Raw genomic sequence first — 13,483 nt, forward strand, 5'->3', positions numbered from 1 at the left:
CTCTCTCTCTCTCTCTCTCTCTCCTTCCGTGTGTGTGTGTGTGTGTGTGTGTGTGTGTGTGTGGTGCAGATGGGGGTGATTTCTCTGACATAAGAAAATGACTTTGATCACTTCTTTTAATTCTTACTGGAGACTATCTTTACTCGTTTTTTTGTCTTTGAGAAAAAAATACTATGAACCACATTAGAAAAGAGAGTAAGAATTTCTAGCTTAAACCAGCCATCACTGGTTTAATGATTAAAAGAAATGCCATATGTATATTTGCCCCTAAATGCCAGGAACCATGTAAATCCAGCCCTCTTCCTAGGAGAAAACTTCAGTTTCCTATCTACTAGTTGTTCAGTAGCATCCATTAAGAGTTTAGGTTCCTCTTTACCCCCTTCTCCTTCCTCCTACCTTGCACTTCCCCTGACCACATTTTTTTCACCTTGCTAATTGGCCTCTCAGTCATGTACAAGACTTTCCCTTTTGGTATGCAACCACCATGAAGAAGATACAAAAAGCCATGTCACTCCAATTTACCCTACTATGAAGGCTCCTTTGCTAGCAACTTATTCACTCCCATCCTAGTGTTCCTTGTATCTCCACATCTGCTTTTTGTATCTGTTATTTTGTCTTTTATAGAATGGCTTATAGGCCCAAGTCTCCACTTCTTATATCGACCATCTTTCCCATGGCACACTATATTTGGACTTCATTATGGCTGTAGCATTTTTTTCACTGCTCAACATCATTGCATCAATCACATCTGTTTATTTTACTCTGAGAATTAGCTTTGGAGTCACTAGCTCTAGGAAATAGTCTCTGATAGAAAGGTTACTTTCTGCCTCTGTGGTTTCAGGACATCCCAGGGATGACAAGACTCTGTACACTCACTAGTCACCCTTGTATTCCCAACTAGACTTATCTTTAAGAAAAGAGATAGGCATTCATAATTCTCCTGCTCCCAAAATGTTGTGGCGTAACAGTACTTAATGGCTGCTCAGATGCAGCTATGACAAGATCTCTCTTGGAATGTGACAGCCTTAAATTTGGAATTCTACCAGTGAATTTGTACTTGATACAGTGTGATTTAATTCCCACCATGGCTCAAGAAGTCAGTAGTGCTCCGCATATTTCACAATGCTGGGACTTGCATTGCTATTATTTGAACTTCAAGCCACTCTAAGTGCAGGGTTACAATATATTTCTCTGTCATTTGAGTAGACCTAGGACTACAAGTCTGTGTTTTGATAGTAGATGCCCACCTTGTTGCCTCTATTTTCTAACTTAGCTGCTATTAAAGGAGCTGGAAAATAAAGGTATTGTCTAATTGGCTAAAATACAGCTCTCAAGGTAGGTCAAATAAAACAGTGGTGGGATTGCCCAGCACATCACTGGTTCTTGTAAACAGGCTCATTCACTGCAGGTGGCTGGAGCTGGCTAGGAAACTGCAGGCAGTCAGCTCTGTGTACCAGCTCTGAGCCCGCAGCTGGATGGCACCTGGCCTAGTGAAGGGAGAGTGGAAAGCAGACAGAAAAGACCGGTTGATTATCACTCAACCAGCTATCTTTCATGGGAAAATCAATCTGAGACCACCCCCAACCCAAGATTGATAAATAAGCAATATTGGCTTCCAGGATGTGAGGGGGTCAGGGGTCCAGTCATGGAGACATGATGCAGAATGATAATGGCGTTGGCAATGAAGGCTGAATCCTTTCTTCCCTAATTCCACATGCAGGCCCTCACTTCTGCAAGGACTAGGATAGAATTAAATGCAACTCACATGGGCCAGCCGGTCAAATCTGGCAAAGAGCTCGTTGAGCATCCTGACCAGCTCCTGAGCAGACAAGGTCGTAGAGAGGTTGGTAAATCCTTTGACATCTGCAAAAAGAATACTAAACAACAGGGAAGGAGAGGGTGAGGAAAGGTGGATTAATATTTTAATCTATTCAGGGAGACACACAAACTCCATTCAAATAAATCAACCATATCTGAAGATCTTGGCCATGGATGTCAAGAGGGTCAACTTAGAAGTCAGGAAGGCTTAAAGGATAGCTGAAAGTGGTGGTCTCCTGGTCCTGTGTTGTAAAGCACCCTGAAGAGGTAATTAGTAGGAGACTCATTTGTGATGATACTTTATGATTTATCTGTGTTTTACAAAGCACAGTAACACAGATGTCACTAACACAGAACAATACAGGCCCCTGGTAGGAAAGGAACACAGAGCCTCTTCATTCTCTGAGCACGCTCTAAGTGTGTTCTACCCTTCCTGCCAGACAACTAGAACTAAGTTTCCCTCAAAATGACAAGCTAAGGTGGCAACACTGAGAGACCTTGGTAGAATGATTAGCTAAACACGCATATTTGTGAGGATTTCAGTGATGCAAAGTCTTACTCTATGCATATGGCTTTGAACAAGGAATGGGGTAGAGTCCTCTAAAGCTTCCTATAAGCCAGGTACTGCAGGACCACTGTCTTCGTCAATCTGTTCTGCTACCTGGCAGGACTAGCACAGCTGTCTCCATGCTGGTGACATGTAACAGAGCTGGAGATGTCATTAAAAGTCAGTTTCCCACTCATCTTACCTTGCTGTTTCAGGACCACAGGACATCATATTTGATTTTTGCTTGTGCTTCAACTTTTGGGAAATGTCAAGGAATGATTTGTGCCCCATGGCCTTGCACACTCTGTGCTACCCCCTGGGAGTAACTAGTCCTTTCTATTAAAATCCTACATGCTCTGCATAACCTCACTCATATGCTACTAATAAATATTTATAGGGGCCTCTCCATTTGAGGTAAACTGTCAGACCCAACTCTAGTGTCTTACCAATTCTGCGCTCCCTCCACTCCATGCCACTTAACAACAGCACACTGACACTATGGCTTGGTGGGTTCCATCTATTAGTTATGAACCAAGACAAAAGTCACTTCTGGGTTCTCTCTGCTAAGAACATAGTTGGCTTTATTCCGTGCTTTCTGAACCAAATCACTACAACCACTCAGAGGGAAGTCCTTTCCCAGAGTGTGTATTGTTCTAAATGGAGACCCTTAGATCCTTTGTGGACCCACATTCACATATCTGCTCCAGCAAGGGCCTTGGGTGAGTAACCATGCACACTGATGATGTAGTTACTGGGTGCAATAAGGGATTGGTGATTGACAGAAGCAGCCTGCCATTTGCCATTCTGTTCTACCCAGATACGGACTCAAGGTTGAAAAGTTTCTTCACTCTGGACATACACTCAGAATCTCCCAACAGGTAGAACTGCATCCTTTACCACAAGTAGGAGGCGATAGTCATACAACACATACTGAGACTTGGAAGTAAGTGTTCAGGAGATAAATTTTAGGCAACCGTCATCAAAGAAACACTGAAAATTAAAGCAACAGTAGAGAAGGGGGAACAAATGAGGCAGGTTGCTATGAAGAGGGCGGCAAGATTAGAAATAATTTCAAAAATGCTCCTAATGCAACTGCGGGTGGTTTTGGGGGTTGGGGAGGGGGTGGAGCAGCTGGTCTGGCTTTGTTCTCAGACACTGGCTAAGAAAGATCCTCCTCTGCTTTCCTTCTTTCTGGTCTTATTTTAGCATCCAGTGGCCTCCCAACAGGCAGGTGGGAGAGGACCCTCTGCCACCAGTGAATTTTAGCCTCCCAGCACCAGGAGCCCATGGTTGCAGGCACCTCACTGCTGCCTCCTGGAGAGGAGCAAGTCCTAGGGGTTATGATGCTCACAAAATTCTTTCTTAGAAACTGCTTCTATTACCCAGGGGCATGGAGAACACAGAGCAGGGGATTACGTACTCATTGAGTGTGGTGTGAACTCCTAGAAAAGAGACTCCATCAGAAGATGTATTGAATAAACTGGTGGGGTAGAACTCTCATGAACCATAGAGTAGAGCAAAAATGATTAGCATAGAATGGAGACCAAGTGCACTTGGGAGCCAAAGTAGAATCCTGTACATGTGCAGGCTTATTTTATCCTTTTCTTTTTTTTTTTGGTTTTTCGAGACAGGGTTTCTCTGTGTAGCCCTGGCTGTCCTGGAACTCACTCTGTAGACCAGGCTGGCCTCGAACTCAGAAATCCGCCTGCCTCTGCCTCCCAAGTGCTGGGATTAAAGGCGTGCGCCACCACCGCCCAGCTATCTTTTTCTTTTTTAAAGGTAGTTTTTCATTTCTCTTTTTCTTCACAGTGATAGGCCCCTTCACATGTTATGTATTTTATTATATAATATATAATATACTCCTAGTAACACTGTGAACATTCTATGCCTGGTGCTGAGGGCACGCACACATTTCAGTACACCATCCCGCAGAGAGCATAACTTAGCCTTTTACAGCAATAACAGCAATGCTCATTTGGAGGCTAGACTTTGCCAAGCAGATCTTTGTGAAAAGCAACCTCTGTGAGAGGTTTCTCTGTGTATGTATGTATGAAAACACACACACACACACACATACACACATGCATATGATCCATAACACACACTTATCCATAAAACATTTACTTATTTGCTTATTATTTTCTAATATCTATCTAATTTCTGCTCTGTCTGGACTTGCCTTGATTGTCAAGCCACTTTGCCACCAGGGAAATACAGTGAGAAACCAGTTATCATATGTATATCCCAAAGCTTATCCTTAGCTAGAGCAGACCCTTTGTCCAGGCTTCATGTCTCTGCTTTTAAAATTTGGCTGACCCTGGTCTCAGGTAGGGCCAAAAGGAACCATCTCTTCCAGACAAGCTTCTCAACACCATACCCCATCCTCTACTTCCTTAATCCTGATTTGTTTCCTAAAAATACACCATCAATTATAATTCTTTGCACAATTGATAATAAAACTTTGCACTGCTTTGGGTAATAAGATACTGTGATCTAGAATGCCACGCCCACTCCAGTGAAGTCTTGTGACAAGCCCAAAAGTTTGGCCATGGACCAGAGGCGTACAGTTTCAAAGGAAGCCAGCCTCCTGGATGGCTTCCCCTAACTCAGGTGTGTTTTCAGATTTGTCTTACATGGTAGGTGCCCACCAAGTTATGATTTACTAATAGCTAGAGAAAATTGGACATTGCTCTCTGACCTTTACCAATGTTCTAACATCTTAGCCAAACCCTGGCTTGGAATTTCATAAAGAATGTTACTAATTGCCTCCAGCATTGTTAGAAAGATAATAAAGAGGGTAAGGGCATTGAAGCTTACAGAATGGGAGACTTATCCCAGGGCAAGGTCAAGTAGAATCCTCATTCTCAATCAGTGGCAGCTGAGCCACTCCCAGGAATTAGCAAGAATGAGACTTCCAGAGATGGTCTCTACTAGCCCAGAGGATTAGCATAGTGGGCGTTTTACTAAGGATGGGCAGGACCTTGAGCCGAGTGTGTGTGTGTGTGTGTGTGTGTGTGTGTGTGTGTGTGAGAGAGAGAGAGAGAGAGAGAGAGAGAGAGAGAGAGAGAGAGAGAGAGAGAGAGAGAGAGATAGAGAGAGCAGTCAACATTTGAGAGTCAGTCAGCAGAACATTTGAGACAGAGCATTCGAGCTTCCAGCCTCATGCTGTACTCTTGTGTGGGTGGGGAACTGGGAGGGGGTGCAGCGCTTGTCCAGAAGAGGTGGCTGCTTTAGACCCAGTGTGTTTTAGATGGCTTCAGATGTACCTCAACCTCTGAGCTGCCAGGTTCTTCATTGCTCTTTTGTAATGACTGTAAAAGTGTGATACCATTTTTGAGAAATACATTCAGATCCTGCACTTCCTTGTGTCGACTGTTTCTCATCTGCCGAATTTTTTGCCCACCTGACCAGAACTCTATTCATCCCGTGGCACTATCTAAGTCATGGTGGCTGCTATCACTGCTAAAGGCCTGTCAGAATCGTGCTCTCTGCCAGACAGTGCACCAAAGTGTGTGTGCTTTAGTACACATGCATGCTACTAGGTGCTGCTATTGCATGCCATCAAAGCTGAGAAGAAAGGGACAGTGTGTGTGTGTGTGTGTGTGTGTGTGTGTGTGTGTGTTTCATTTTGGGAGCTCAGCAATACAAAGATTTGTATCCAATGCTGAGAAACCTTGCCTTGAGATTTGGTAGGAGGGAAATGCAATTCAGTCATGCAAGCTGAAAAAGTCCCATCTGGCTTTTCTAGAAAATGACTAGGCTTAGCCAATCATATACATTTACCTCAGGCCTTAACTTGAGATGCAAAGGAAAAAAAAAAGCCAGAGGAACAGAAAACGGAACGAGGCAAAGGAAGCACTGCCCCACTACATCTGTTGAGGAATAGTGGCACCCTGTATGTCAGGACTGTATTTTTTTTCCCCAGAAGAAGTGATCTAAGCAAAAACCATTGCAGTAGCTCCTACCTGGCCTAGTGTATTCATGTGGTTTTGAGCTATTTTTCTGCTTTTGTGGCCTTCTCTTATTCCATCCCATCCCCCCAGTCTGCTTTTCTATCCTTCCTTAGATATTCTGTGAGCTGCAGTGTAGCCTCTAAGTGTATTTTGAATTCACCCGGGACTAATTGATTGCAACTAGGAAGTGTGTCTGAAACAACCTACAATATGCCGATACTAGACTGGATTTTCAAATCTATGTTTTGTATATGTATCTTCATTCATGTAATCTACAGAATCTTCATTCATGTAATCTACAGTATCTGCAAGATAGCTGTTTAATCATCCATTTCACAAGACAATACTGAAATTGAAGTAAATGAATTATTCAAGGCTGCATACAAGGAAAAGTCAGAATTAAGAACTAAATTAAGGCCTTCATTACAATGGGGGCAACTCTTTGGATTCCAGTGTCTGCCACACATCATGTTATGCTGAGGACAAAAAGGGTGCTAACAGCCAGGTGAGATGCTGGATGGGTGGCTATATGGACAGGTTGCTATATGGACAGATGAGGATTGGCTAGAGTGAACAGATAGCCAGGTGGGTGAACGTATGAGCATATGTGTGTTTGGTTGCTTACTAAAATATGTTTATAATGGAAAAGAAGTCGCATCTTTATTGTGTTGATTTCACACATTCTGTGAGGGATGTAACTGATGCCTCCAGGTGGTATTTTAGGATGAATTTTTTTTTATCATCTTCTAAAAGACTTTTGGACTTAAAATACAGCAAATTAACTTTAAAGAATCCTTGAGATAAATCAATCAGCAAAAATAATAAATTTTTCCAACATTCTTCTCCAGCCTCAAACTGGGAATGTAAATGTCTCTTATGAATTATCACTCCTTAATTTTTTAATCAGGTAAACAAAGGGCTATACCACATCTGGCACTCAAAGCAGTGTGACGAGAGTGATAGGCACACATGCATTACTGATCCTGTAGAGACCAGGGCAGGGTGTCCAGGTCCTCACCTGACATTCTCATAGCGATGGATGTAGATGCGGTGGAACTGATGCTGCAGGTGCTCATCCTCCACATTGGTCATGTCATTGATCATTTCCAGGACGACAAACCTGGGGAGCACAGACAGCACAAGCCGCTCCTAGGAGAAGGAAGAGGAACAGCTTGTTAAGTTGAACTGTGAGACTGACATGGGTTGGGAGTAGAGGTATAGAAGACCAAAGCCTTTTAGATTGCTGGAAGAGTTGCTAGCTTTGTTATCAGTCCATGACCATGCAAATGTGTGTTGAGTACTGATGGGTATGGCACCTACTGAAGTGATATTTACAGTCCAATAACAAAAAAAAAAAGAGATGCCATGTATCCCACACTCAGAGACACTGATACACATTGATGAGATGTAAAGAGTATCATGGAATAGTGGAAGGTCATCAAGGAATGAGAGGGCTGATGATGTAATTCAAATCAGGGGCAATGAATAACCCCTTCCCTTGGAATGATGAGAGACCTAGTATTTGTGATGAGCCATTCCTTCTAGAAATTACAGTTAATGCACATACTCTTCCACTTAACTGAGGGAGGATGTGAGTGAAGGTTGGTAAACTAAGGGAGGAGGCTGTAACAGACAACACGAAAAGACATGTAGACCGATCTTACAGCACCAGATGCTTATATTTATTTCTAATGATAACTAGAAGGAGCTCAATGGTACTAAGTAGAAAAGTGACCTAAGCCTACTGCAAGTTAAGATAGCTCTCTGACTCGGTTGGGCAATGAACTGTGTGTGGAACCAAGGGGAGAGGCTGAGGATTCAGTGCAGTAAGCTCCCACAACGCTCGTGGTGGGAAGTTATGTTAGACAAGACTCACAGGACTGGCAGAGGAAAAGGTCTCAATGAGATGCATGGATTCCAAGTCTGGCTGATGGGAGGAACTGCTGCAGGTATAAAACCAGGGAAATGTAGTGGGGAAGCCAGCGTATGAGGCACCAACTCTCTTTTGAAAACATTTTTCATTAGATGCATTCCTTGACCATTTTACACAGTTATCCAATGCTCTGGTCATGCTCATCCAACTCTTCTTTGACCTCCCTTCATCCCTATCACCCGCTACGCTTCCCTGCATGTCCTTTTCTCAAATTCCTATCTTTTGTTTTGTTCTGTTTGTGACCCACTAAGTTTATCCAGGGCCATGGGTTTGGAACTATCCACTGAGGTCTAGTGGGCTCAGCCATGGATACATACAGAAACAAAACATGACCTTTCCTCCTTTGCACTCTACCAGTGGCAATAGCTCTGTGACTCAGGCTCAGGATTGTGCAGATCCAGTGTAGCCTACCACTGAGGCATTGACTCTTGATCAAAATGAGAAATGAAGACACATGCAGTTTGCAAATGGAGGCGTGGCATCTGACATAATCCAAGTCCATGCTGGTACTGATTGCTTTCATAGAGAAAAGAACGCCCCTGTTAACTAACTAGCAACACAAACTAAATCCTCAAATGTGTGTGTGGTGAAATCCAGACAAGAGTCTGGATTCTGATTCACAGATGGAGACAGATACATCCTAATCACTATTTTTAGTGCCGCTATATGGGTCTTAAGCATTGTCGTTCACTACAAGAGTCTAAAGGCAGCTCTGCAGAAAGCACTCATCAAATGTCCTAATTGCATAAGCTTCACAGCCAGGATGTAATCCTTCTCCTTCTCCTCCCTGCTGGGATACTTACAGGATGGGGAAGTCTTTGCATTCTGACTCTCAAGGGGGTATTGCATGCTATTCCCAACAAGAAGTAGAGATGCAGCATTACACAAGCTATGTGATCTGTGCCTCTGATCCCTGATTTGTCCAGAGGTAATATCACCATCTATTTTGTGGGGTCGCTGTGAGAGTTAATGAACTGGAATTTGCAAGGACCTACCACTCTTTCCTTCTCTCTACTCTAATTAACCCTACCCCGAATACAAAGGGCTTTAATAATGAAGTGACCACAGAGTGCTGTATAATGACACTTCTCCTCCTCTTGAAAGCTGTCCCATGGTGATTCTGAGAGGTGTATTTTTTTTCAAATGCCCCTACATCATGCCTTTTTCATGGTCCCTAATGCTATTTGTCAACTTCTCAGGCGCTTATGGCCTTGTTCATACAATTGCTACTGAATAGGAACAGGTACTAATAATCATTGGCTTTAAGGAGGACTGGTGCTCAGGATGGTGGATGACATTTAATTATGATACCATTTACCCACTTAACACAATCCGGGTAAGAGCGGGTAATGGAAATGAAGCACGCAGTGCACACACAGGCACGAGTGCGCACACAGATGCCCTGTGGTCTGTTTGCAAGGGTACGTGTGACCTACCTTTTCACTAGTAATTGCATTAGGGGTGAAGCCAAAGTGCTAAAGTGACAGGAAGGACTTGCATGAGGGGAGAGTGGCACAGAACACGGGCAAGTAATGCTGCTGTGTGCACAGAATAGTCCTGGTTTGTAAGACCTGAAAAGAGGCAGAGGAAATGTACTTGGTCCTGCCAAGACACTTTTAAGAGGCTACTCCATTCCTGAAAACCGAGTCCATGACTCTTCCATGGATTCTGTGCTGTGACCATCTGGCAGCTTTGTAAAAGCCACGTGCTTTGCCCCTCTCAGACCCACTGAGTTGAATTCTAAGGGTAGCATCAGGTAGGCACAGTGTTTAAAGCTTTAAAGGTGTCTGGGACATTGAGGCTAGTCAGATGATGGTAGCTTGCTCTATTTCAAGCACTGGCAGGCTCTCGATGACACCTTAAACTACATGTTGTTTATAATAGCTGACTTTAGTAGAAAAGACCAAAAAGATGGCATTGGCAAGCTGGTCACCTAAGATGTCAATAGCAGAGTACTTAAAACAAATCATGTGATCCCCAAATAATATGCTCTCTACCAGGTCCACTTTCTATGAAAATATAGTCTAACCCTCTCCCACCCAATCCACAAGGCTCTTTAAAAATATTATCTTATTAACTTACTTTAATTTTATGTGTGTATGTGGGACATTGGATCCCCTAAAAGTAGAGTTGCAAGGCAGTTGTAGGCCACCATGTGGGCCCTGGGAACCAATCCAAGCCCTCTCCTAGAGCAGAAAATAATTTTAATTGCTGAGCCATCTCTTGGGCTCTACAAGGCTCTTTTAAAACCAACTCTTAGGACTAATAAATATGGTTCAGCAGTTAAACACCTTGGTTGCTCTTTCAGTAGTCTAGGTTTGAGTCCCAGTACAAAAATGATCGTTCATAGCCATCTATATCTCCAGTTCAGGGGCTACAATGTCCTGTACTGGCTTCTTTGGGCACAAGGAACTTTTCTGAGTCACATAAATACAGAAAGTCATTCACACACATATGAAAATCCCCTTAATTAGGGCAGCAGCCAGGTATTCCTGTGATAGGAACTGAGTGTCGCTATGAGGACCCAGGAATTAAACGCCTCATTGCACTAAGAAATATCTGGGTTATGTTCAAGCAGAGTTTCTAAAAAATGAGTGAGATTTCAAACATTTGTACTAATTGTGGTATTAATTTAATCATCCACTCAACAAATAGTGATTGAGAGCATATTATATGCCATCATAATTCCAGTCATAGAAGAAGCAAGGGGAGAAACTGGATCCTTTAGGGGAGGTTTTATATGTAGAGATTGAGAGGGTTCCTGGATGGCATGCTTGGGCAGCACCCCAACCCGTCATCATTTATATGGCTCTCAGAGCACCCATGGTGGGTTAGACACTGAGTACATAGGGACCATCACATATAATCTCAAGTACAATTCACCATCACTGTATAGAGGAAATCATTAATTGTAGATTAACAAATGAGAGAGGTAAAATAACTCCCCATGGTCACATTACAAAGACAGGGCAGTGTTTGGTTTGTTAAACTCTCCAGACTCTTCCAGAGCTTTCTTTCACCTTCCCATAGATATAAGTTCCTGAAAAAAAAATCTCTCAAAGTCTAGTTCTTTGAAGCAAAAATTTTAATTGTTTTGGAAACTGGAAGTACACAGTCTGCTTAAACAAAGAATGGACCTGCTGTCTTCTCCCCGATCTGCTACACACATTGTCAGACCCTGTAAGGTGAGAAGGTGAGACAGTGTTGTCCATCTTGTGTTCCCTGTGCTGAGCAGGTCACAGAACACTCACAGAGTGTATTCTGGTTAGCAATGTGCAGTTCCCACTCTTATGAAAGGGATTATGCATTCACTCTGAGATACTGCCCTTCTGTGTTGTTCCTTCTCACAGCATTTACCAGAGCACAGTGTGCTAATTTGTGTATATGACATTCAGTAAACTGAATTCGTTTGAAATCTTTTTTTTTTTTTTTGTATAGAAAGTCCGAGCAGATGACCATGCATAAAGAGACTTCTGTAAATGCACACGTGAATGGATAAGCAATGCATCTGAATATGAAACATTGGGATAAATCAAACAATTGGGATAACCTCGAACAATTATATTCTAATGGCCTACAGAACTTGAATCTCACCAGAGAGAAGGCTATTTTTACCCCTCAACTTTCAGGTCTTGGGATCATTCTTAGAAGCAGATCCAGTGGTGACTTGGAAGCGTCTTCCTGTTTTGCTGGAGCCAAGCTGTAGCATCCAGTGGGGTAATATGAGGTGTACTCTTTCTGAAAGCTAATTCGAGGTGGGGGTGGGGTGTGTCTGAATTCTTCCTTTGGATTATAGCATGCAGTCAGTGAAAAGCCTTAGGGAGCAACAGCATCCCACAGGAGCACCCCTGGTGGTCCACATGGCTCTAGAAATGTGTGAACAGATCTGTTTATTTATAAACAATGTTTTATGGACACGAGGGTGGTGAAAGCAGCCACTTCAAGTGTTTAAAGATTCAACTCATAAACAACTCCAGCTTACTGAATAGATGAAAAATAATGTGCACTGATCACCTTTTTTGATTTCCTTACCTCATGTTCATTTTCTCACAGAGGCCTCTCCATGGGCCCATCCACTTCTCACCCCTCTTTTTATGTTGCATTATTTCATTTTTCCCTTAGCACTTACTAGTACTTAATTTTATATCAATTTTACTTACTTATTTTAAAAATTGCTATTAAGAATGCCTAAGGTCAAGAAAACAAAGGATGATAAATGGTAGGAAGATGTGGAGGAAGGGAACACTCACTGCTGGTGAGAATTCAACAACTACATCAATAAGTCTGAGATTCCTCAAAACCTATATATAAATCTGCTCTATGACCTAGCCAACCAATGTTGGGAGACATATACCCAACAGGATCTATATCTTACTACAGAGGTACTGGTTTGTCCATATCCTTTGAGCTCCAATTACAATAGCCAGGAAATGGAAATAGCCCAACTGTTCATCAACAAATGTACAGATAATGAAAATGTGGTACATATGAACAGTGTGATCTGTTCAGGTATGAGGGCAAATGGTATCATGGAATCTACAGGTAAATGGATGGAACTGAAAGAAATAACAGTGAGATAATCTAGAACCAGGGAGACAAAGGCTGTGCCTTCTCTTTCTATCATAAGTGTATCTTAGAATATTTAGGTTTGTATAATTAGCTTGAAGCACTTGTACAACTCAGGAGATTAAAAAAGGGACATGGGAGTAAGGGAAGGACATACCTTTTATTCATTTGTGTTTGTGGTTTGAATATGCTTGGGCTAGCAAGTTACAATATAAGGAGGCCTTGTTGGAGTAGGTATAGCTTTGTTGGAGGAAGTGTGTCACTGTGGAGACCTTCCTCCTAACCACATGGGAGCCAGTCTGCTCCTAGAGGCCTTCAGATAAAGATGTAGAAATCTTATTTATTTATTTATTTTTTTTTGGTTTTTTGAGACAGGGTTTCTCTGTGTAGCCCTGGCTGTCCTGGAACTCACTCTGTAGACCAGGCTGGCCTCGAACTCAGAAATCCGCCTGCCTCTGCCTCCCAAGTGCTGGGATTAAAGGCATGCGCCACCACTGCCCGGCAAGATGTAGAACTCTTAGCTCCTCCTCTACCATGCCTGCCTAGACGCTGGCATGTTCCTGCCTTGAAGATAATAGACTGAACCTCCTGTAAGCCAGCTCCAGAGAACCAAATAACCCCATTAAAAAATGGGGTACAGAGCTAAACAAAGAATTCTCAATCGAG

General features: G+C 42.8%; 1 protein-coding gene across 2 annotated transcripts in view; it reads right to left on the reverse strand.

The window, feature by feature from the left end:
• The window catches only part of Adcy8 (adenylate cyclase 8), a 217,131-nt gene that overhangs the window by 121,741 nt on the left and 81,907 nt on the right, over nt 1-13,483 (reverse strand). For both annotated transcript variants that reach the window (XM_031358847.1, XM_031358848.1), the window contains exons 3-4: nt 7,337-7,467; nt 1,766-1,877 (exon numbers count right to left, since the gene is read on the reverse strand). In XM_031358847.1, the coding sequence (XP_031214707.1) occupies nt 1,766-1,877; nt 7,337-7,467 (243 nt within the window). The remainder of the gene's footprint in view (nt 1-1,765; nt 1,878-7,336; nt 7,468-13,483) is intronic.

Source organism: Mastomys coucha, unplaced genomic scaffold (genome assembly GCF_008632895.1).
Source record: "Mastomys coucha isolate ucsf_1 unplaced genomic scaffold, UCSF_Mcou_1 pScaffold7, whole genome shotgun sequence".
In the NCBI taxonomy this organism is placed as follows: Eukaryota; Metazoa; Chordata; class Mammalia; order Rodentia; family Muridae; genus Mastomys; species Mastomys coucha.